At 47.9% G+C, this 25,139-nt stretch overlaps 1 protein-coding gene across 2 annotated transcripts in view; it reads right to left on the reverse strand.

Annotated features, from left to right (window-relative positions):
• The window catches only part of SH3PXD2B (SH3 and PX domains 2B), a 122,735-nt gene that overhangs the window by 49,403 nt on the left and 48,193 nt on the right, over positions 1-25,139 (reverse strand). For both annotated transcript variants that reach the window (XM_047788749.1, XM_047788831.1), the window contains exons 3-5: positions 22,455-22,530; positions 13,577-13,653; positions 1,845-1,936 (exon numbers count right to left, since the gene is read on the reverse strand). In XM_047788749.1, coding sequence (XP_047644705.1) covers positions 1,845-1,936; positions 13,577-13,653; positions 22,455-22,530 — 245 coding nt within the window. The remainder of the gene's footprint in view (positions 1-1,844; positions 1,937-13,576; positions 13,654-22,454; positions 22,531-25,139) is intronic.

Raw genomic sequence — 25,139 nt, forward strand, 5'->3', positions numbered from 1 at the left:
GGCCAGCGGCTACAGCTCTGATTCGACCCCTAGCCTGGGAACTTCCATATGCTGTGGGTGTGGCCCTAAAAAGCCAAAAAAAAAAGAGAAAAAAAAAAACAAACAAACCAAAACCAAAAACAAAAAGGCTTAGGCAGACCTGGAGGAAACTGGAAATTCACCTTCACCTCTTTCAAACTGTATGACCTTGGGTGAGTCTCGTTGTTTGAAACCTCAACTTCCTTATCATAAAATGAAGATAACAGCTCCTGCCTGGCAGTTTTAGGAGAGAATGAAGTGGAAACTGAGCACTGCAAGCTCCATATCCTTTGATTCGCCTCATCTAGAAAGGAGAATCGAAGCCAGGGGCTTCAAGCCTGATTTTGCAGTTTTATCCAGAACTCCTGGGAGGGCTGGACACAAAGGTCCCTTGAGAATATTTCACCATGTCTTGTTATGTCGAGAAAAGCTGGGGTATGTTTACCAGGCACAGATGCTAAAGACAGCAAGCACAGAAATATTGGCCGGGATGGGCTGCAGGCCCATTAGCAGATTTACACTCATTCTGTATCTTTCCAAAAAAGTCCATGTGTCAGCAACGCGTTGCCTTGTGATGCTCTGATTCAAAAGATTTACTGTGGTCCTTTACAGAACGCCATCCCCATGCTCCCAAGTGCTGGCTCTCAGAAGCCGTATTCACCTTCTCTGTGTCTGTCACAGGAAACCGTATTTATTATAATACGCTGATTGTAGAAAGTTAAGTTTATCTTCTGTGTGGTAGTTAAACCATTAGTCCTGGGTGATTGGCTCACTCCCTGTGGCTGCTGAACTTGATTCTACATACATATCCATCCTGATTTTACACGTTAAAACTTTGATGCTTTCTCCTTACAGGTCTATTTAAAAAGTAAGCTTTGTAACATCAACAGATTCACTTCCAGAAAGGAACATGAGTCCTGCTAGCTCAAGCTACGTAATGTGTTTAGCCCATCAATGTTTAACTGATGTCAGCCTGGGTCATTATTGCTGTTTGGGGCAGTGAGTTAAGCTCAGTGCAAAGAGGAGCAGGTCATGTTTCTCCCATAACAGAGCCTCGCTGGCCCTTCTCGGCCCTTCTTGACAGGGCCCAAATGGACACCCGACCCTGCCAGGTCTCGCTCCTATGACCCAGGACGGCCCTAGCACCTGTGGTCTCCGTCCTCCTCCCCCACTCTGCTTTCTCTGTTAGACAGACTCCTTCTTTTTTGCAGACACATATGATGTTTTTTCCCCAGAAAGGGCTTTTAAAAAAAGCACCACGTTGACATCAGTGTTTCACGCTGGCAGGGCTGCTGGTGCCATCAATTCTTGGTGTGGAAGGGCTGGCAGCTAGGGGGTGTTGACATTCTGTGACTGGGCGGCTGGAGGCATGCGCTGACCTGCACCTGTCTGCTACGGGGACAGGTGGAGGTCTGGACAGCTTTGGAGACCAGCTGGGATCACCCCCCGGCCCTGTCACTCACTGGCAATGGGACTTCAAGCAGATCGCAGTCACTCGATCATTCACGCCCCTGATCATCCTGGGCGCACCCACTTTCCAGGACAAGGCACACAGTCCCTGTGTCGAGGGCTCACGGTCTCCCCGTCCAGGCACCGGGGTAAGCGTGGGGCGTTAGAGGACTGAGGCGTGCACTCGGCTGGCTCCCTCACCTGTAAAAACTCACCCCTCGCTACCTGCAGTCCCTGGGAAGGCTGCATGGAATGAGGCCCAGCCAGGGCTCCATTGATGGAATCTGGTTTAATTCTTACTAAGCTTTCCTCCATTGCCTCCTGGCGGGAGCGGGGCTGTGAGAGTGGGCGTTGGGGACATCCACAGACCAACTTACTCTTTGGGGGGATTCAGGTCCTCAGGTCTTGTCTCAAAGAACTGCAGCACCTCATCACACTGAGATATGTAGGGGGGCAGCTGGATCAGAGCCTGTGGAAGAGACACGTGGATGAGCCCAAAGGAAGGGGCGGGGTGCCAGGATGGCCCAGGGGCCTTCCTCAAACCCGGGCAGGCATCCCTGTCACCTGGGGGACTGGGCCCCACCCCTAGAATTTTGGATTCAGTAGGTCTGGCGTGGGGACTGAGAGTGTGCGTTTCTAGCCAAGTTCCCTGGTGATGTTGCCACTGCTGGTTTGGGGACCACACACACACGGTCTGTGTACACACACACACATATATGTATTACAAGCATATCTGGACAAATAACATGCACACATTTAGACAAAACAACAAATTGTGAACAAGGTCCTACTGTATAGCATACGGAACGATATTTAATATTTTGTAATAAACCAGAACGGAAAATGAGCTGAAAAAGTATACACATATATGGGTTCATATACACACCCATTATATATGTATGTACACACACACACACCCACACAAATATATAACTGAACCACTTTGCTATATACCGGAAACTAATACAACATGGTCAATCAACTCTACTTCAACAAAAATTTTTTAAAAATTGTGAACTTCATGCTGTGTCATTTTTCTTTTTCTTTTCGCTTTTTAGGGCTGCACCCACGGCACATGGAAATTCCCAGGCCAGGGGTCGAATTGAAGCCACAGCTGCTGGGTCTACACCTCAGCCACGGCCATGCAAGATCCTTAACCCATTGAGTGAGGCCAGGGATCGAACCCGAATCCTCATGGATCCTAGTCGGGTTTGTTAACCGGTGAGCCACGACGGGAACTCCCCGTGTCTTTTTCTTCTGTGACACCCCTCCTATTGGATGTCTGTGGACAGCTAGCTCATGCTTTATCCAACCAGTGGCCTGCAGGAAACATCTGGGTTGTTTCCAACCTGACTGCATGTTCCGAACTCAGGGATCTGAGGTTTGCAAGTGAAGGGACTATTTATGATTTAGGAAGAGGTTAGACGTTCCCGTATTAGAGGTTGAAACCTCCGGGACGTCCCCCTGCCCAAGTCCACGTTCATCTGCCCCCTTGGCTCATCCGTCAAAGGAGCCTCAACTGTCCCTGCCGACGGGCTGGACAGGGAGGTGGGGGTGAGGGACGCGAAGTGGGCCTGGGTATTTAATACATTTATCTACCAACGGGTATTCACTCAAGGATTCAATAGACGTCTTCTGCATGCCTAGCACTGAAGGACAGAAATATAGAGGACATCCCATCATGAAAGCATCTGAAACTAAGACATGGCTCTGTAATGAATAAACAGCTTATTTAACAAATATTTACATAAGACTCCGGGCACGGGTTCTGAGGATACTCATTGGAGTGTCATAGGGTTATTTCATGCACACACTTATTTTTTTATTTAATTTTTTTTTTGTCTTTTTGCCATTTCTTGGGCCGCTCCCGTGGCATAAGGAGGTTCCCAGGCTAGGGGTCTAATCGGAGCTGTAGCTACCGGCCTACACCACAGCCACAGCAACGCGGGATCCGAGCCGCATCTGCAACCTACACCACAGCTCACGGCAATGCCAGATCCTTAACCCACTGAGCAAGGCCAGGGATCGAACCCACAACCTCATGGTTCCTAGTTGGATGCATTAACCACTGAGCCACGACGAGAACTCCCATGTACACACTTTAGTATAAACTTCTGCGCAGGGAGAGGGCCAGCATAGATGCACGATTTTAAGCAGCACCGACATGCTGTGGGGTGAGGTGGGACCCTGCTCTCTCTGCAGGTCCCGGTCCCCTGCTGTCTCTCGTATGCCTTCCTGCCACACTGAGTGTGAGTCTGCGACGGAAAAGACGTGCCTTTTCTTTTCGGTACAAGAAGCCTCTAAAGGCTACCCCCACCCAAAGTGATTTTCCAGCCCTGCACCTGGGCTGTGACCCCCTAATGGAGAGATGGATGGGGGTCTCCAATGTGGTGCCTTCCACAGGGTTTTCAGGGGGAGGTACTTTGACCCTACATGATTTATTGTTCTGATGTTTAAAACGTTTTAATTGCGGTAAAATACACAGAGCACCGTTATCATTGTCACCAGTGTTAAGTGCACAGCTCAGTGGCAACCGAGGACATTCCTGCTCCTGTGCAACCATCCCCACCATCCGTCCTCAGAGCTCTTCCCCTTGTAAGATGACACCCTGTCCCTATCCAACAGCACTACTCTGTTCCCCCTCCCCAGTCCCCGGCAACTTCCATTCGACTTTCTGCTGCATGAATTTGCCTATTCTAGGTACCTTGTATCAGTGCCATCCTACAGTATTTGTCCTCTTGTGACTGGCTTATATCACTTGGAAGAATGTCCTCAGGTTCATCCATGTGATAGCACGTGTCAGAATGCTCTTCCTTTTCAAGGCTGAATAATATTCCAGTGTATGTTTACAACACGTTTTGTTTAAGCATTCACCCCTCGATAGTCACGTGGGGGTGCTAATGGGACATGATCCTTGAGTCAGGCTCTGACTTTAAGCTGCTTCCCCCCTCCTGAGGTATGATCTGCCCCAAACCTAAAGTGGGAAATTCAGTAAGCTGGATGGACATGGTTTAAGTAGGGCATCTTCTCTGGTAGCTGTCCACTCTCTATCCTGAGATGAAGGATGCTGACCTCAAGGACCTGGTACTTATGGCGCCTTGATTTTTTTTTTTTTTTTATTAGCCTTGAAGTAGTGTCTGCTCTGCAGCAAATCCCCAGGGACCAGGCTTTTCCAGGCCAGAGGCAGAGATGGTCCAGGGAACTGCCAAGTGCTGCGGGTACAGAAAAAAAAAGAAAAAGACACAGAGGCAGAGAGCCCAAGGGGGAGAGAGCAGACTCCTCGCACCTCCCACTTCTGACCCCTTCCTCTTTCTGGTTTGGAGCAGTGAGTATTCACTCTCCTGCTGTCTTGTGGCTCCCCGTGGGTCGCTCTCTCCTCTGAAATCCTGCAGCTCTTGCAGTTGCAACCACATAATGACGGAGCTGATTATACGCTGGACTGCGGTGTGTCCTGGCTGCTTTGTGTGCAGAAATCTTGTGGCTCCCCCCAGACTGCAAAACCAACATTCCCTTCTGTTGGCTCAGCACTTGATGGCTCCTAAAATGCATTCGTCTGCATCACATCATAGAATCCTGAAAGCGTGGGCCCACTTTAGAGATGGAGAAACGGAGGTTCTGGGGAAGGACCTGAGCCCCAAGCCAGCCGACTCCAGCTCCTGCAGCCCAAATCCACTGTTTCTTCCTTACATGCCCAGACAGTCTGGGAGGATCTGATCAGAGCATCTGCTGGATAAATGAAGTGAGGGAGAGGCCCGGACATGGCCCTGTTTGGGTAGAGATGGGTAAGCCCTGGGATGGCGAGGTCCCCACCTAGAGGCGGCCCCCCAGGGTGTCTCTGCTGAAAGGGGCTGAGGCCCCGAATGGACCAGTGCAGGAGGGACAACGAGGCCCATGGAAACCTCCCAAGAATGCCACGTTCTCATGGGGTTTTGAGCAGTTCCGAGGAGGTAAAAGCCAAACCAAACCCCCAAAGCGTCACATAAAGCCAAGTTACTTCTAAAAGCCAGTGCCCAGTGCTTAGCTACTTGCCCCTTTCATTTTGGAAGGACAGGCTAAGAGCAAAAACATGACCTGGGGCACAGCAATAGCTCTGCTTCTGAAATGCTCCAGAATCATCTTATGTTCGCTCAGCAATGACCAAGAATCATAGTTCCAGGAAAACTCTGGTTCTGTTCCGCCTGGGATGCTGGCCCTTTGGACAGATGTGACCAGCTGATGCAGGGGCAAGAGCGGAGGGGAGGCGGGCAAGTCCTGCTTGCTGAGGGTAATGAGGAAAAGTCAGACAGATCCAGCTCCTGGTCCTGGCTCTGGCCACGTCCCCTCTCCTCTGAGCCTCAGTCTGCTCATCTGTAAAATGGAAATAACCATCACCCTTCTCGGAGGGTTGTGCCACAGAATAAGTGAGGAAGTGGCTGTAAGGTCTCCATCACATACTAGCTGCTTGATAAACATTCAGTTAAGCCTCTGGCTTTTTGGACCACATCAATACAACGGTGTGCTGCTTCCGGAGGTGATTTTAGAGTCAGCGAGCTGATTCAGTTAAATAACAACGCCTCGGCTAGAAAGAAGGCGCAGTATGGTACTGCTGGCTGTGGTATCGCTGGCCTCTAGAACCGATTCATCTTGCTTGACTGCAACCTGATGCCCACTGCTTAGTAACTCCTCATGTTCCCCCTCCCCACAAGCCCCTGGCAACCACCCTTTTACTCTCTGACTCTATGAATTTGACGATTTCAGATACCTCATGTAAGTGGAATCCTATCATTTTTGATTTTTCTGTGACTGGCTTATTTCGCTTAGCATAATTCAGGCTTGTCCACATTGTCACGAATTGCAGAATTTCCTTCTTTTTAACGGCTGAATAGTCTCCCATTTCGTGTATTGGCCACATTTAGGCTGTTTCTACGTCTTGGCTTATTGTGAATAGTGCTGCAATGAACATGGCAGTCTTCGTATCTCTTGCAGATCCTGACTTTAATTCCTTTGGACAAATATCCAGAAATAGGATTGACTATATGCTAGTTCTATTTTTAATTTTTGGAGGACTCTCCGTGCTGTTTTTCATGGTGGTGGCATTTTGCATTCCCACCCACAATGTGCCAGGTTCCCAATTTCTCTATATCCTCACTGAAACTTATCTTGTTATTGGTTGGTTTTTCCTCCCTTCTTTTCTTTTGTTTTGTCTTCTTCCGTCCTTCGGCCATGCCCACATTATGTGGAAGTTCTGGGGCTAGGGATTGAACCCACACCACAGCTGCAAACCAAGCCACAGGGAAGTCTGTTGCTGTTTTTGGTAACAGCCATCCTGACAGGTGTGAGGTGAAATCTCATTGTCGTTTTGATCTAATTTCCCTGATTTTTTTTTTAAATGGAAGAAATTTTATTTTTTTGTCTTTTTAGAGCCGAAGGTGTGGCACAGGGAAGTTTCCAGGCTAGAGGTCAAATCAGAGCTACAGCTGCCAGCCTACGCCACAGCCACAGCAAGGTGGAATTTGAGCTGCGTCTGTGATCTACACCACAGCTCACGGCAACACCAGATCCTTAACGCACTGAGCGAGGCCAGGGATCGAACCCACATCCTCATGGATACTAGTTGGATTTGTTTCTGCTGCGCCACAATGGGAACTGCAAGAAATTTTCTTTTTTATTTTGCTTTTTAGGGCCACACCCACGGCATACAGCATACGGAGGTTCCCAGGCTAGGGGTCAAATCAGAGCTGCAGTCATTGGCCTGCACCACAGCCACAGTAACGAGGGATCCAAGCCGCATCTGTGATCTACAGCACAGCTCATGGCAATGCCGGATCCTTAACCCACTGAGTGAGGCCAGGGATCGAACCCACATCCTCATGGATCCTAGTTGGGTTCATTACCGCTGAGCCACAAAGGGAACTCCTCCCTGATGATTATTGACGTTAACTGTTCATACACCTGTTTGTCATGTGGCTATCTTCTCTGGAGAAATGTCTATTTAAGCCTTTAGCCCATTTTAAGACTGGGTTATTAGCTCTTTTGCTATTGAGATGGATGAGTTCCTTATATATTTGGGGGATTAATTAAATTAAAATTTGCAAACATTTTCTCCCATTTGTAGGTTGCCTTTTCACTCTCATGATGATTTCCTTTGCTGTACAGACGCTTTTTAGTTTGGTGGAGTCTCAGTTTTTGTTTTTATTTCCCCCCACACACACACCCACAGCCTGTGGAAGTCCCCGGCCCAGGGATCGAATTTGAGCTGTAGCTGCGACCTGCCCCAGCTGCAGCAACGCCTCAGAAAAGACTGCTTCAGGGCTTCTGCTGTCTTTACCTCTGGCCAGCACCAGAGCTTCCATATACCAGCAGAACAGTTAGAATTAATTTCCTTCACCAGTAGAAGGTGAGATGGCCCTTGCATAAATAGAACATGGTCAGCCCAGCATCACACATCCTTTTAAAGGATGCCCTGGGCGCAGGATTCTAGAACCTCCGTGTTCTGTCTCTTCCTGAAGATTTACTGACAGTCCATGGTTAGGGTTGGCGGATCCTGCCACTTAGGATCTCACTGCATCTGTACTGAGGAAACTTTCCTGCAAAGGAGTGTCAGACAAGACAGCTGGTATTTCAGTGAGTTTACAGAACAACTTGAGCCACTATTTAGGGAGCTGCTTCATAGCAAATGCTTGTATGTGTGGTAGGATTTGCCTGGGTGTTGTTTTCATTGTGTCTTTTGATGAACAGACGTTCTTAAATTTAATGTAGCCAAATAAATCAATCTTTCTATGCTTGGTACTTTTTGTGTCTTTAGAAGTCCCTCTATAGCTGCGATGATGAAGACATTTTCCCATGTTTAACTTCCTTTTTTTTTTTTTTTTTGCCATTTCTAGGGCCTCTCCCGCGGCATATGGAGGTTCCCAGGCTAGGGGTCGAATCGGAGCTATAGCTGCCAGCCTACACCAGAGCCACAGCAACCCCAGATCTGAGCCACATCTGTGACCTACACCACAGCTCACGGCAACACCAGATCTTTAACCCACCGAGTGAGGCCAGGGATCAAACCCGCAACCTCATGGTTCCTAGTCGGATTCATTAACCACTGAGCCACGACGGGAATGCCCCCATTTTTAACTTCTAAACCCTTTCCTAATGGCCTCTTCCATTTAGGTCTTTAATGTCCTTGGAAATGATTACACGTGTGGTATGAGGCCGGGGTCGCTATCAATTCTTATTTGTTTTTTCCAGGGATATCCATTGGTTTCTCCTCTCAAAAATCCTACCTTTCAGAGTTCCCTGGTGGCCTGGCAGTTAAGGACTCAGCATTGTCACTGCTGCGGCTTGGGTCTGATCCTTGCCCTGAGAACTTCTGTACGTCCTTGGGCGTGCCCCCTCCCCCAATCCCACCTCTCTTCAATGATCTGCAAAGTTGCTTTCGCCAGTATCAAAGTGTCCAAATGCACATGGGCCTGTTTCCAGGTTCTCTATTTTGTTCCAATGGTTTGGCCATCTTTGTGCCAACACCAAACTCTGTTAATTACATTTATATATAACTTTTGCTCTACCAGATCTATTAGAAAATAGTTAATCTATTAACTATTATTATTATTAAAATAGTTAATCTATTAACTATTATTAAAATAATCTATTAACTATTATTAAAATTATTAATTATTAATATTAGCATTATTATATTATAATAATAATAATTATTAATTATTAAAATAGTTAATCTATTAACTATTATTATTAGAAAAATAGTTAATCTATTTTCTAATAGATCTGGTAGAGCAAAACGCTTCTTCCTAGTTGGTAGCTAGTCTGGGGGACGTCTACAACACTCTTGTATCTTTACCTACAGGAAACTACCAAATCCTATCAAAACAAGGCTAACATGATAGATCAAACTGGCTTAAGTCAGCTCACACCAATGTCAACGACGGAGACCAAATGTTATGTGAAAGCCTATGAAGTTTCTAAAAGACTTTGCGGACCTTGTGACAAAAGGGATGGTTTTATCTCCTTCCAGGAAGACAGTTCCCTTGAAGCCAAGCCCAGGGAATGTGGCCAAGCCAAACCCCCAGATATCTGTTCTGCGTCTTAGGAGGCATTAAGAGCAGGGGCAGTAACTTCCATGAGGCTCATTTAACAGAAGCAGTTTTCTTCCCTGTGGTTAATTCAGGTCAGTTCATGATCTCTGGACTATTCCAAGCCTAGCCAGATGCAGGCAGCTGTTGCTGTCCCTTATCCCTTCGGGGGTTTATATTTCCTTTTCCAAATCGAATGTCCAGGGGTTTGTGAAGCCCCGGGTGAGAGCAAGATGTGACAGGAGAGAAGTTGGGTGGTCCAGGGCAGAGCAAGAGAGCACAACTTGGGCTGAGACAACAGCTTCTGGAAAGGAACCAGCTAGAACTTACTAGCTGGCCAAGGTGACCCTGAGGGGTTCAAAGTTCTTGCCAGCAAGGCCCGGACAAGGGAATTGTAGGCCCTAGAAGTCTGGAAAATGACAAAGAGCAGAAGAGGTCAACTTTCCTGAGAGCTGGGAGGCAGCAGTAGTGCCTTTGTGCCGAGTGACTGGTCCTACCCCCCCCCCCTTTTTTTAGGGCTGCACCTGTGGCATATGGATGTTCCCAGGCTAGGGGTCAAATCAGAGCTGTAGCAGCAACACGGGATCTGAGCCATGTCTGTGACCTACACCACAGCTCACTGCATCGCCAGATGCTTAACCCACCGATCGAGGCCAGGGATCGAACCCGTATCATCATGGATACTAGTTGGGTTCCGAACCCATTGCACTCAACAGGAACTCCTGGTCCTACCCCTTCCGAAGGATCCCTTTTTGTACTTTCTTAGAGGCTGTGAATGGTATGCGAATGCTGAAATTATAAAAGGCTCAACTCTCAAACCCTCCAATTAATACTGTAGTTTTATTGGGTCTCCATTCCATCAACAATGGAAAAAATAAAACCTACTTCTCAAGGTTGCTGAAAGGATGAAATGAGGTCATTCCCCGTAAAAATGATCAGGAGCGGTGTTCTCCCCTTCATAACGTCTCCTGCCAAGAGAGGGGGCGTCCCGCCGCACTGCCCCCTATCATTTACCTACTGTAAAAGTTCACCCGTTCTTCGTACACAATGCAATGATTCAAATGCAAATTACAGAGTTGGGCAACCATCACCACCATCTCGTTTTAGAATTTTCCATCCCCTCAAGAATTTTCTCCAACCTCCCTTGCAATCAATCTCCACATCCACTGCCCCAAGGCCCAGGAAACCACCGATCTGCTTTCTGTTTCTCAAAATGTGCCTTTCTGCACATTTCATGTAAATGGAATCATGCAATATGCAATCTCTGGCATCTGGCTACTTTCACGTGGCATCATGTTTCTGAGGTTCATTCATGGTGCCGCTCTGATCAGTATTTCACTCTGTTTATTTTACTGTTGGATAATATTCCATTGAACGCCTATTCTACATTTTCTTTACCTAGTTATCAGATGATGGATATATGGAATGCTTCCAATTTGGGGCTATTATGAATTAATGCTGCTATGAACAACCGCGTCTAAGTCTTTGGACAGATGTTGTCTTTTCTTTCTTTCTTTTCTGTCTTTTTTTGCCTTTCCTAGGGCTGCTTCCCACGGCATATGGAGGTTCCCAGGCTAGGGGTCTAATAGGAGCTGTAGCCGCCGGCCTACGCCACAGCCACAGCAACTCGGGATCTGAGCCGTGTCTGCGACCTACACCACAGCTCACCGCAACGCCAGATCTTTAACCCACTGAGCAAGGCCAGGGATCAAACCCGCAACCTCATGGTTCCTAGTCGGATTCATTAACCACTGTGCCACGACGGGTACTCCTTTTCTTTCTTTCTTTTTTTTTGGGGGGGGGGGGTCCTTTTAGGATTGTACCTGTGGTATATGGAGGGTCCTGGGCTAGAGGATGAACTGGAGCTGTAGCTGCTGGCGTACCCCATAGCCACAGCAATGCCAGATCCTTAACCCACTGAGCAAGGCCAGGGATCAAACCTGCGTCCTTAGGGATGCTAGTCAGATTCGTTTCTGCTGAGCCATGACGGGAACTCCTTGTTCTTCTTTATCAAAATTGTTTCAGCTATTCTGAGTCCTCGGCACTTCCCTATACACTTTAGGGGTCAGCTTGTTAATTTCTACAAAAAAGCCTACCCAGATTTTGTCAGAGACTGGATTGACTCAGTAGATCAGCTGGGGGAGAACTGCCACTTTAACACTATTGAGTCTTCGAATCCAGGAGTATGAAATGTCTCTCCATTAATTTGAAGCTTCTTTAAGTTCTCTCAACAGTATTTTATAGTTTCAGTGTACAAATCTTACACTTCTTTTACTGAATTTATTCCTAATTATTTTATTCTTTTTGATGCTATTATGAGTGGAATTATTTTCTTAATTCCACTTTTGGGTTGTTCGCTATTAGTATATAGAAAAAATTGATTTCTGCATATTTGCCTCGTACTTCGTTATCTTGTGGAGCTCATTTATTAGTTTTAGCAGAATTTTTTGTGGGTTCCTCATGATTTTCTACACTAGAATCATGCCATCTGTGAGTCAAGGCAGTTTCACGTCTTCCTTTCTGATCTGTATGCCTTTTATTTCTTTCTCTCGTTTGTGTCCACCAGCTAGACTCTCTAGTAAAATGTAGATGAGAAGTGGAGAGAGCAGATACCCTTGCTTCGTTCCTGATCTTAGGGGGAGAGAGCATTCACTGCTCTGTTTTAAGGCAGTTTTTGTTGTTCTAACCCTTCTCCGATCAGAGTACTAGTGATTCTTTTTTTAAAATAATTTAGCTAGTTTTTACTTTTATTTAAAAACTTTTTAGGAGTTCCTGTCGAACCTCAGTGGTTAACAAATCCGACTAGGAACCATGAGGTTGCAGGTTCGATTCCTGGTCTTGCTCAGTGGGTTAAGGATCCAGCATTGCCATGAGCTGTAGTGTAGGTTGCAGACGTGGCTCAGAGCCCACGTTGTTGTGGCTCTGGCGTAGGCCGGTGGCTACAGCTCCGATTAGACCCCTAGCCTGGGAACCTTCATATGCCATGGCAGCGGCCCAAGAAATGGCAAAAAGGCAAAAAAATTAAAAAAAAAAAAAACTTTTAAAAATTGAAATATAGGTGGTTTACAAATGTTGTGTTAGTTTCTGATGTATAGCAAAGTGATTCCGTTTTTAATATATTCTTATACATTCTTTTCCACATCCTTTCCCATTATGGTTTGTTACAAGATATTGAATATAGTGCCCTGTGCTAGACAGTAGGTCCCTGTTTATCTATTTTATATTTAGTAGTTTGTACCTGTTAATACCGAACTCCTAATTTACCCCTCTTCTCCACTTTCCCCTTTGGAAACTGTAAAGTTGTCTTCTACGTCTGTGAATCTGTTTATGTTTTGTAAATAAGTTCATTTGTATCATATTTTAGATTTAGCATATAAGTGATATCATATGATGTATATCTTTGTCTGACTCATTTCATTTGGCATAATAATCTCTAGGCCCATCCATGTTGCTACTAATGGTATTATTTCATTCTTTTTTTTATGGCTGAGTAATCTGCTAATGATTTTAAGTTAGAGAAATAAATACTAAAGGTAAAGGAAGCTAAACAAAAGAAAAATATGCTTCTTTCCTGATCACAGACTCACATCAAATGAAATATAACCAAAAGGCAGACAGGCTCCAGAGGGATTGGAAGCCAGATGCCCTGTTCAACAACAGAGGTAACTTCTAGAACCTGCACGCACAATGGAACACTATGCAGCCATGAAAAATAGGCTCAAGGAGATTTTTAATTGCATGGGGGAAATTCTTAAATTACAACATGAAAGAAAAGAGAAAGAATGACAAAATAACACATATGGGATGGTCTCAACACCATAAAGAAATGCAGGCAGAGAGAAAAGAGAGGAAGGAAATACGGCAAAATCTTTATAAATGTTGTCTCTGAGTTGAGAAATCATCGGTGATTGGTTTTTCTAATTTCTTTACATTTTTTTCACTTGTATAGATCTTTCACAATGGGCATCCTTTAGTCAGAAAAGAAAAAGAAAAGAAAAAACCCAAGGGGAAGACATGAGACACAGGGAAGTGCTGGCATTCCTCAAACTTACCTTACAGTATTCATCAATCGGTATCAGGCGTTTGACAGCCACGTCCCGGATGTGGCTCCGTCGGAAGAGAATTTTGCCTGCAGAAAACAAGAATGAATACGGCGTAGTAAGGGAGTGGTGACAACTCTCAGCAATCTGGGAGGACGAGGATGTGGTGGCCTTTGGCTGGCCTGAGTGGTACCTAAACTCCTGGCTGCCATCAGTACCTGCTGCTGGAGGTCCACAGCACCTGGACTGCCCCACGCTCGGTCCTCTAAAGCCCTGCTCACAGCTGCAGTGCAAAAGCTTCAGGGAGTGGGACTCGCTTTGACGTGATAAGGGAGGCCGGAATCAAACCAGAGAAGGAAGGCCTGATGATCTGAGGTCCCCTGTGCAACCCTACGACCCTCAGATTGGGCAGTGGTTCAGTGGACACTCAGATGTGCCCCCCCCCCCCAGCAGTCTCCTTTCTTTGCACACCTTTCGTGCTCATCTTGTTTTTTTCTTTCTTTTTTTTTTTTATGGTTGCACCCAAGGCATGTGGAAGTTCCCAGTCCAGGGACTGAATCCGAGCCACAGCTGTGACCTGTGTTGCAGCTGCTGCAACACTTAACCCACTGTGCCAGGCAAGGGATCGAACCCAAGCCTCTGCAGTGACTGGAGCTGCTTAATCCACTACACCAGAGCGGGGACGCCCCTGCACTCGTCTCATGTTCCCCCAATACTCCATGTTCTCTCATAATTCCGTGCCTTTCCCTTCGCCTAGAACACCTGCCCTATCCCGCCTCACCCACTATCCCTGCTGAGAGACTCTTATCCCCTTCAAACGGGTTAAGAGTTCCTGTCTCTTTCGGAGCTCCTGTGGTGGCTCAGCAGTAATGAACGCAAGTGGTAACCGTGAGGACACGTGTTTGATCCCTGGCCTTGCTCATTGGGTTGGGGATCCGGCATTGCTGTGAGCTGTGGTGTAGGTTGTAGATGCGGCTCAGATTCCACGTTGCCGTGGCTGTGGTTGTGGTGTAGACCAGCAGATAGAGCTCCAAATCGACCCGTAGCCTGGAAACCTCCATATGCTGAGAGTGCAGCCCTAAAAACAAAACAAACAAACAAAGAGTTCCTATCTCTTTCTCATGCACAAACATCCCATTGTCAATTTACATCTTCTTCCTTTCCACTGCTCACGGGGCTCTGCCCAAATAGGGACTGGGCTTTCGTCAAGTGTGTGCCCCCACCACGTGGCACTTGTGCTTGATCAATGTACAAAGGTGGATTCCACTCCAATTCCTTCCCCGGTCAGTGTTTGTAACGGAGGGCTCCAAGTGTCCCCACCTCACCGAATGCTGACGGAGGGTCTTCATACTAACTGCCTACTAACAGACAGCACTGTTACTTGCTTGGTGACATCTGACCCCGGGGGTGTATTAGTACCAGAACCTCCAGTGTGCCATCTGGGCAGAGGCTATGCGCCATAGGCAGGGACATATATAGAAAGGATGCCACTGAGAGTCTCGGGAAATATCCAAGATGCCAAAAGGTATGGAGGAGGTTTGTTTCAAGCAAATGGGTGGGTTCCCAAGAGCCTTAAAGGAGATCCCTTCATGGGGAGATGGTGGTGAAGCGTATAAAATTAAAAAAAAAAAAGGCTGTTGTTTAGCACTGGTCACTACATCTAGTCACTTACGATGGAACATGATGGAGGATAATGGGAGAAAAAGAATGTAGATATATATGTATGTGTGACTGGGCCACCTTGCTGGATAGTAGAAAATTGACAGAACATGGTAAACCAGCTATAATGGAAAAAATAAAAAATCATTGTAAAAAATAAAAATAAAATAAAATCATTTAACACATGTAAAAAAATTTTTTTTAATTAAAAAAACCCATGGAGTTCCCACTGTGGCTCAGTGGTTAACAAACCTGACTAGTATCCATGAGGACACGGGTTTGATCCATGGCCCTGCTCAGTGGGTTAAGGATCCGGCGTTGCCATCATCTGTGGTGTAGGTTGTAGACGTGGCTCAGATCTGGTGTTGCTGTGGCTGTGGTGTAGACCGGCAACTGTTAACTCCTATTAGACCCCTAGCCTGGGGACTTCCATGTGCTGTGGGTGTGGCCCTAAAAAGACAAAAGACCAAAAATAAATAAACAAATAAAATAAATTAATGAGATTTGTTATCTTTAACATTAAAACAACAACAAAGCGTATATATACGCTGAGGATCAAGGATCTGTCACACAAGCAGGGGGCAGGCAAAAGCAGAAAGAAGACATCCAGCCTCCAGAGAGGTGGGCGATGGAGACAAGCCCCCTGCCATGCTCGGGCAGAGCGACCAGGAGGTCTCGAGGGGTCAACAAGGAAGGCACGGGGACACCACGCTCTCCAGAGAGCAGAGCACGGAGGCTACAAAGAGCCTCACCCACTTCTGGTCCAAGGGGGCAGGTCATGGAGAAGCGTCTGGGTGATGAGCTGGGCAGGGCGAGGGGAGGTTAACCACTGATCTGGGCTAGTTCTGGTGAGACTGCCGTCTCCACAGGTCAAGCTTGGGTGAGCAGGGACGAGATGGTAAGAAAAGCACCTGAAGAATTTTCATCACATGACAGAGTTGAAAGTGATGATAGGAAACAACCTATTAACGTTTAAAGAATCGCAGCGCAAGGGGGTCCGGGAGATGTGCACCTGAAAAGATACATGGTTAATGTCACATTTTAAATAACTGGACAACTGGTTCTTTTTTTGGTGTGTGTGTGTGTGTGTGTGTGTGTGTGTGTGTGTGTGTGTTTAGGGCCACACCCACGGCATACAGAGGTTCCCAGGCTACGGGTGGAATCGGAGCTGTAGTTGCCAGCCTACACCACAGCCACAGCAATGCCAGATCTAAGCTGCATCTGCAACCTACACCACAGCTCAAGGCAATGCCGGATCCTTAACCCACTGAGCGAGGCCAGAGATCGAACCAGCAACCTCATGGAAGCTAGACAGATTTCCTTCCACTGAGCCATTGACGGGAACTCCAGACAATTTGTTCTTGGGCAAGAGGGCACAGTCAGGAATTAGGCAGATAGGGTCAACCTATTAGTAAGCCTTTTTTTTCTTTTATTCCCATTTCCACATATAAAGAAAAAAAACCCACAGTGAGCTAGATCAAACACACACTCCTCGTGTTCCTTAACAACAAAGGCTCCTCTTCCTTTGTAATGATGGGTTTAATTCTGTTTGAGTCAGTCAAGTTTCTGATACATCATGCTTGTTAGTAGAGAAAAAAAAAAATCTAACATTTTTTCCCCGGCACCTGCAGCATGTGGAAGTTCCCTGGGCCAGGGATCGAACCTGTGCCACAGCAGTGACAACACTAGATCCTTAACCCTCTAAGCCACCAGGGGACTCGCAGAAGAGAAAACAAAAATCTAGAAGAATGCATCAGAGGGATCAAAGTACTTGTTTCTGAGGGGAAAAGACAAAGCCTTTTTGTTGTGTTCTTTAAACTTTCCCCAAAGTTCCTACCGTAAACATTGATGGCTTCTGGAATCGGAAAATGTCGACATCACTTCGAATGAAAAAAACAAATCGCGCAGTGGAATGGGAAGGGGTTTACAACCTGGACCCCCAGAGCCGATGATCTTATTCCCTCCCTCACTCCCAGGCCCTGTCTGGGCGGGAGCCCTCTGTGCCCAGGCACTGGGGAGGGTGGCTGCCCTCCTGGCACGTGTTTCTCAGCAGGGAGAGCCCCTGCTGATGACTCTCTGGGTGGGGCAGTCCTTCCAGGGATGGGAGTGGCCGCTTGCCCTGCAGGAGGTTGAGCACCCCTGGCCCCAAATTCCGAGAAAGCCGGTAGCCTTCCCATCCCCGGCCCAGCCCCAGTCCCTGTGGTAATCAAGTTACCGCCGTCACGGGTGGGACCATTTGTAGGGCAGACTCCCTAAGAGAGTCAGAGCCTTCAGGAAAAACAAGAGATGCCTGCCTGCAAAGAGAAATTGTGCCCAGCAAAGGCTTCCTGCCCGCTAAGCTATTTCTCAAAATGTGAGAGGGGTCCCTACCAAAAACAGTTTGGCCCCAGTTTGGTATCATTTCCCCTTCCATAAATCAGAGGAAGGGTGGAGAGTGGGGTGTACAGGCCCCTTACCGAGAAGCTGTGACCCGACTCAAATGATGATTTGCCCCGGGCACGGTGCCGGCTGGGGCCCACACGACCAGCGCAGGATCATCTCAGAGCTACTACAGCGCAAGAGAATTCACCTGAGGCCCAGCCTGCAGGAGCCGGGAGAGGGCAGAGGGCTCAGGCGCCTTCACTGTCTCCCGGCGGTGCGACCCGACAATGTCACTCTTCCTGTGCAGCCTCAGTGGGACAGGCGTCTCTGGGCACATGTCAGGTGCCCTGCCAGCGAGCGGGACAGGAAGCCCCGTGGCAGAAGTAGCATGCTCGGGGGAGGCCACAGGCTCTGTGGTCAGCAAGGCCCTGGGCCAGGGCCTTGGGGGGGAGGTCTCTTCCTTCCTGTGGTGCCTTGGGAAAGGCATTTACCTGTCAGAACCTCAGTCTCCTCATCTGCAAAATGGAAGAGCAGCACCGGTCTCTTGGTCCTGATCTCTGTGTTGAACCAGCATAAGACTTGGCCCTCTCTAGGTGCTTATAAAAAGGTAATTATTTATTTTTTTAAAAAAGAAGTTACACGATACTGCCTGGCACTTTACAAGGAAGAGCACCTGTCCTTTCCTCCACTCCCAACCGGGTTTCTTTTTTAAAAAAGTTGTTTATTTAGTTGATGGGTAAGTTCCATCCAAGTCTTCTGTACAGCAAAGTGACCCATATATACGGCTGGGTCAAAAAAGAATATATATATATGTATATATATATTCTCATGTTATCTTCCATATTATCTTCCATCACGTTCTATCACAAGCGACTGGATACAGTTCCCTGTGCTATTCAGCAGGACCTCATGGCTTATCCACTCCAGATGCAACAGTTTGCACCTACTAACCCCAAACTCCCAGTCCCTCCCCCCTCTGCCCTGCGCCCTCAGCAACCACAAGTCTGTTCTCGACATCTGTGAGTCTGCAACCTGAGTTCTTAAGCCCTGCCCCTGCCAGCCCAATTCATCACTGATCCACAGCAGAGCCAGCGTTACTGCTCAGACCCCGGGCGGTGGGACAGAACTGAGGGTCCAGCACCCCCTTGGCTGGGGCCTCCAAGCGGAATGAATGCCCATGGGACAGCAGCCCCTTGTCTGTGTCTGCTGTCAAGTGTTTCCCTGTGCGTCCTGGGGAAGGAGGTCGGGGTGCCTGCACCCAGCCCTCCTGGAACGGAAAGGGTGCTCAGAGCGGAGAACAGCCTCTGGTGGGAACGAGCAGGCTTTTGTTTTCCACGGTGCAGGAAGGCCAAACTGTACTTCTTATTTTTCAAGCTGCATCCTCTGCCAAGTTGGCGTCCCCAGCTCTTTCTGATGGAAAATTGCACGGGGCCATTCTCCCCTCCCCCTGGCTTTGTGCTAACATGAAACTTGCTTTTGTTCTGCTGACGTGGCAGTCTTGGCAGAAAACTGACCCCCTAGCAGAGGGGACATTTCTCCCACCCGTCTGTCCGTGCCCTTGGCCTCGGCCTGGAGGCAAAGCTAAGACGTGGGCTGGGAAAGAAGACTCCAGGGGTCCTGGGGCCCAATGGGCTCTCCCCTCGCTACAAGTGGGTGTCCTGCGCAGGGACAGTGGGGTGGGTCCCTGCAAACAGCCTTTTCACGAATTCATGGGTGGAAAAAGGATTACGTAACCATGAAAGCTTTCAGGGGCTGCGGAGAGGGTCGGCTCAAGGTCTTCCCTGCCCTGGGACGTTTTTCCAGAGCTGGTTTTGCCTTTCATCCAGCAAAGAGTTATAACTGGCTGCTTTCTTTTCCTTCCTTGAAGAAAAATATACATTTAGAGCCCATTTCAACTTGAATATCCAGATGGATCATTTAAGTGGGACTCCAAGATATGAAATGCCCAGAAATTCCCAAGGAATGTCCCAGGATCCCTGTTTCTGCCTTTCCTGAGAACTTTTTATGTGCCAGGGAGAGAAGCTTGTGAGGCAGGGGGTTGCTGTCCCATTTTACAGATGTGGAAACTGAGGCTCAGAGGCAGAGATGCCATCTGATTGAGGTCATGGGGCTGAGTCTGTTGGACTCACGCACATGCTTTGGAGCCCCGAGACTTGGCTGCTGCAGCTGGCACCGTGGGTTTTCTCCAGCAGGGAAAAAAATTCCAGTGTTCTTTCCCCATGGAGGAACTAAAAACATTAGCGTTTTTAGGCAAATGATTCTCCCAGTAAATGGAGGCCTGGCAAATACATCAACCCTGTCTCTAAACTCACTCGATGATGCAGTATCTGGAAGGTGCCACTGATGTGCTGATTGCAGAATCCTGGAGTGAGGAGGGGCGAATGGGCTCCTGGGTGACTCGGAGAGTCTCCCCCGTCTCCCGGCCTGCCCCTCTTGTCTGCAAAACCAAAAGGATTTAAGGGCCCGTCCAGCTCTAAATATTTGTGATTTCGGGTAATTGGCAATTTGCTGATCATCTATACATTGAGACAGTAAATGCTTGATCGCTGCTAGTTACATACGAGGCGCTTACCTAATCTTCCTAACAACTCTATCATCTAAGTACCGTTATTATCTCGATGTGCAAATGAAGAAATGAAACTTTGTGTGCTTAAGTAACTTACCCAAGGGGACAGAGTAGATGAGGAGGGCCCTGGGATTTGAATTCGGGCTGTCTGACGTTGCGCATGAATTTTGGAGCCAGCCAGACCTGTTTGACTCCCAGCTCTGCCATTTGCGCAAGTGATTATAATTTCTCTGGGCCTCAACTGCGTCATCTGTGAAATGGGCATAGTAATGCCTGCCAGCAGGGTTGTTCTAAGGACTAAGCAGGCTAATGAACCTGAAGTACTTAGCCCAGAGACTGTGTCTATTTATTAGTAGACATCTAATAAATGGTAGCTATCATCACTTGAAGCTATAACCCTGGTTTTGGTAACTCATTTTTTTGAGTTGAAGCCTTTTGTCTCTTTTTTCTTTTTAGTCCATACCCGCGGCATATGGAAGTTCCCAGATTGAATCGGAGCTGCAGCTGCCGGCCTACACCACAGCCACAGCAACACCAGATCTGAGCCGCATCTGTGACCTAGGCCGCATCTGGTGCCATTGCCAGATCCTTAACCCCCTAAGTGAGGCCAGGGATCAAACCTGCATCCTCACGGACACATTGTCAGGTTCTTTTTTTTTTTTTTGTCTTTTTGTCTTTTTAGGGCTGCACCTGCGGCATGTGGAAGTTTCCAGGCTAGGGGTCTAATGGGAGCTGTAGCTGATGGTCTATACCACTGCCACAGCAAGGCCAGATTCGAGCCTCGTCTTCAACCTACACCACAGCTCACGGCAACGCCGGATCCTCAACCCACTGAGCAAGGCCAGGGATTGAACCCACAACCTCATGGTTCCTAGTCGGATTCGCCTCCACTGTGCCACGACGGGAACTCCTACATTGTCAGGTTCCTGACCCACTGAGCCATGATGGGAACTCTTGAGTTGAAGCTTTGATGCTATTCCTTTGGTAAGAATTTTCTGACGGGAGGGAAAGGGACACTGATTGTCTTAGAGCAGGGACCAGCTGTGGTTGCATTAACTCCTCCATGGCGCCTGGCACGCGGAAGGCGCCTGGTGGCTGTGCTGCCCAGGCAGGCAGAATTTCTACAATGGTCCCCAGAGATGTCCCACCTTAATCCTGGACACTGTGACTATAATGGGATCTCACTCCTGGGATCATGTTACATCATATGCCTTCGTACATTTCAAGAGAGGGAGATTATCCTGGATTAGCCAAGTGCGTGCAAGGTAATCACATGAGCCTTTAAAAGCAGACAGCTTTCTTTGACTAGTGGCAGGAGGAGAAGCCAGAGAGATTCCAGGCACAGGAAAGATTCAATGCCCCGTTGCCAGCATGAAGATGGATGAGGCACGCGGACAGCCAGACAGGATACAGGCATCTCGGTCCTAGAGCCGCAAGGAATTGGATTCTGCCAACAACCTGGATGAGGCTGGAAGTGGATTCTCCTCCAAGTCCAAATCCTCCAGAGAAGTGCCCCACCCAGCCAGGACCTTGACTTTGGTCTTTTTTTTTGCTCTTTAGGGCTGAACCCATGCTGAACATAAAGCTAAGTACTTTACATTCATTAACTTGTTTAGTCCTTAGAACAATCTGCTGGCACGCATTGCTCTGCCCACGGCATATGGAAGTTCCCAGGCTAGGGGCTGAATTGGACCTACAGCTGCCAGCCTACGCCACAGTCACAGCAAAGCGGACACTGAGCCGAGTCTGCAACCTACACCACAGCTCACGGCAATGCTGGATCCCCAACCCGTTGAGCAAGGCCAGGAATCAAACCTGTATCCTCGTGGATACTAGTCGCGTTCGTTTCCGCTGTGCCACAACGGGAGCTCCGACTTTGGTCTTTTAAGATCCTAAACAGAGAACCCAGCTGAGCCTGCCTGGACTGGTCAACAGGGCCGAGAGATAATAAATGAGTGTTGTTTCAAGTTGCTGAATGCGTGGTGATTTGTTGCGCAGTGCAGAAGACAAACACGGTGGCCCTTATACCAGATGCCATTCACTACAAAAACGTGACGAGCTCTAATGATTCCCACTGTAGAGACAGGAGAAGCTGAGGGTCCCAGAGGTGACAAGTCTTGCCTAAGGTCCTGCAGTGAGTACATGGCACGGCATCTAACCCCACGCCCATGTTCTTAGGCACTAATTTCTGCAAATCACTGAGATCTGGTCATTGGGACAGAGCCTCAAGGAGGAGGAGGGGAGAGGCTTGGGAGCTGTACTGGGAGCCCAGAGACCCCATCTGAGCACCTGTGTCTTGCTTACCGGGAAGAAAGGGAATGATCCGCTGTTTGGGGTCCTTCTGTCCTCCTTCCATGGGAAATTTGTCCAACATCTGCATCTAAATGGGAAGAATAACAACAATGAAAGCCTTTAATATAATAAGTGCATCTTGGATGTTTTCAAAGGAATTAGGCGAACTATGCGATGTGATACATAAAAGCTTGCTTGGTTCGGCTTTTCAGAAACCCAGACGAATGGGGAAGACAAAGCCAGCTGGACCTCGGATCTCCAGGCAAACAATTCTCTGTGTCCACAGCAGCCTGACTAGTGAAGGCCCAGAGCTGGGAGGGACCATTCTCAGTTCCCAGGGGGCTCCGGCCACAGGACTGCAGCCTGGCCTGAACAATGCCCCCAGGATTCCACGGACAGCAAGTCATCCTGTTTCCTAAGAACTGTCAGGTTGAATGTGGAGTTCCCACTGTGGCACAGTGGGTTAAGCAACCCACTGCAGTGCCTCCAGCTGCTGCAGAGAAGTGGGTTCAATCCCTGGGCTGGTGCGGTGGCTTAAAGGATCTGGCTTTGCCTCAGCTGCAGCATAGGTTGCAGCTGTGGCTCGGATGCAGTCCCTGGCCTGGGAACTTCCCTATGTTGTAGATGCAGCCATTAAAAACCAAACCAAAACGAAAAGGAACTGCCGGGTTGTGTTAAGGAATAAACACTGAGACTCAATTCATCGGATTCGCCTGGTTAGGTCTATTCTTCTGAGATCCTTACATCCCCTTCCCCCACTAAGAATTCCCCAGCTGGCTCAGCAGACAGCTCGGTGCCTGGCTGTCTTAGGCACATGTGGTGGAGCAATGAAAAGACTCAGCGTCTAGGGAGAGACTGAAAAGTCATTGCAGCACAGTGGAGGAGGTGCTGGGAGAGGTTACTGCTGCCGCGGGGAAAGAGGAAGAGCTGGAGCAGAGCATCCCCAGGGATAAACTTTAACATTTTCTCATAACACGAAATGCCTCTCTGATATGTGAAGGAAGGGACGTGAAGTCTCTGATTGGATGTGCAACATCGACGTGTATGGGGCCTCGGGCCTTACCCTCCGTTGGCCAAAATGGTACCAACTGCTGGAATTGCCTTGTGGATTAAAGCAGGGCTACGGTCATCATCATGCTGTCACCAGATGTCTGGCTCTTCTCCTGAGCACACGGTCGGCTCAGACGTCCCCACTCCCTCAAAGTGGGAGGTGGCCAATTACGGGTGAGCAGGAAAGACAAGGTTCCCTCGGGGTGGAAGAGGGAGTTATGGGCAGTGACTCCCCACTCCCCACTGCTGTCTGCCACGTGACGGCCACACTCTAGAGTGTGGCTTCTCTGCCACGGAGGTCCAAGAGGGATGAACATGTAGCCCAAGTGAGAAATAAACCCTTGTGCATAGTGAGGCTATTTGTCATAGCAGTATATCCTAACCCATCCTGATTAGTAGTACATGGGCCCAGGATTCAAGCAGAGGGAAAGGGAGTCCTAAGCCTACAGAAGTGATGGCTGAATGTGAGAAGCCTGCCCATCATTTTAAGGAGAAATGTCACCCTGGCTCTCAAGATGTGCCCCTCTGGAAGTGGAGAAAAGGGAATCTTTGTACACTATTGGTGGGAACATAAATCGGTGCAGCCACGACAGAAAACAGTATGGAGGTTCCTCAAGAAACCAAAACTAGAACTACCATAGGATCCAGTGATCCCACTCCTGGTATATATCTGGAAAAAAATGAAAACACTAATTCGAAAAGACACATGCACCCCAATGTTCAAAGCAGCACTATTTACAACAGCCAAGATGGAAGCAACCCAGATGCTCATCAACAGATGACTCTATTAAGAAGATATAGTACATACATACAGTGGAATACTACTCAGCCATAAAGAATGAAATTCTGCCATTTGCAGCTACATGGATGGAATGAGAATATTACGCTTAGTGACATAAGTCAGAGACAGACACATATTTTATCACTGAGAGGCAGAATCCAAAGAAATAACACAAACGAATACATACGCAAAACAGAAACAGGCTCACAGACATAGACTACAAACTTGTGGTTATCAAAGGGAAGAGATAAGGGGGGAGGGGCAAATTAGGGATATGGGATTCACAGATACAAACTACCATGTATAAAATAGACAAGCAACAAGGATGTACTGTATAGCACAGGAAGTTATAGCCATTATCTTGTAATAACCTATAATGGAGTATCATCTACAAAAATACTGAATCACTATGTTGCATACCTAAAACCAAGAGTATTGTCAATCAACCATACTTCACTTAAAAAAAAGATAGATCCTTCTGACAGAATGGAAGCAGCTTTGAATAAATAATAAGCACAGCTGCAGGGAGAGGCAGGAGAGACCTGAAGAGGGAAAGAAGAAAAACATGTATACACGCCAAGCAGGGGGTAGATTCTTCAGATACCTCCTCACAAAATCTGCAGAATACCTCTTCAAGGCGGATGTCGTTATCCAGGGAACTGAGTCCAGAGTCGTGCAGAAAGCTGCCATGAGCTTGCAGCCAGCGGGGGGCAGGGCCAGTGAGGGAAGCCACGGCTTCTCTGCCACTGCATCACTCGCCTCGGAGATGTTACGAAGGCAATTAGGGATCGCGCCCCAGCGCTCAGGAAGCAGCTGCCTCCTTAAAACTGTTTTATGTGACATCCCTGGGTGGGGTGGGTGGGGGG

The sequence above is a fragment of the Phacochoerus africanus genome, chromosome 1 (genome assembly GCF_016906955.1).
Source record: "Phacochoerus africanus isolate WHEZ1 chromosome 1, ROS_Pafr_v1, whole genome shotgun sequence".
Taxonomy (NCBI): domain Eukaryota; kingdom Metazoa; phylum Chordata; class Mammalia; order Artiodactyla; family Suidae; genus Phacochoerus; species Phacochoerus africanus.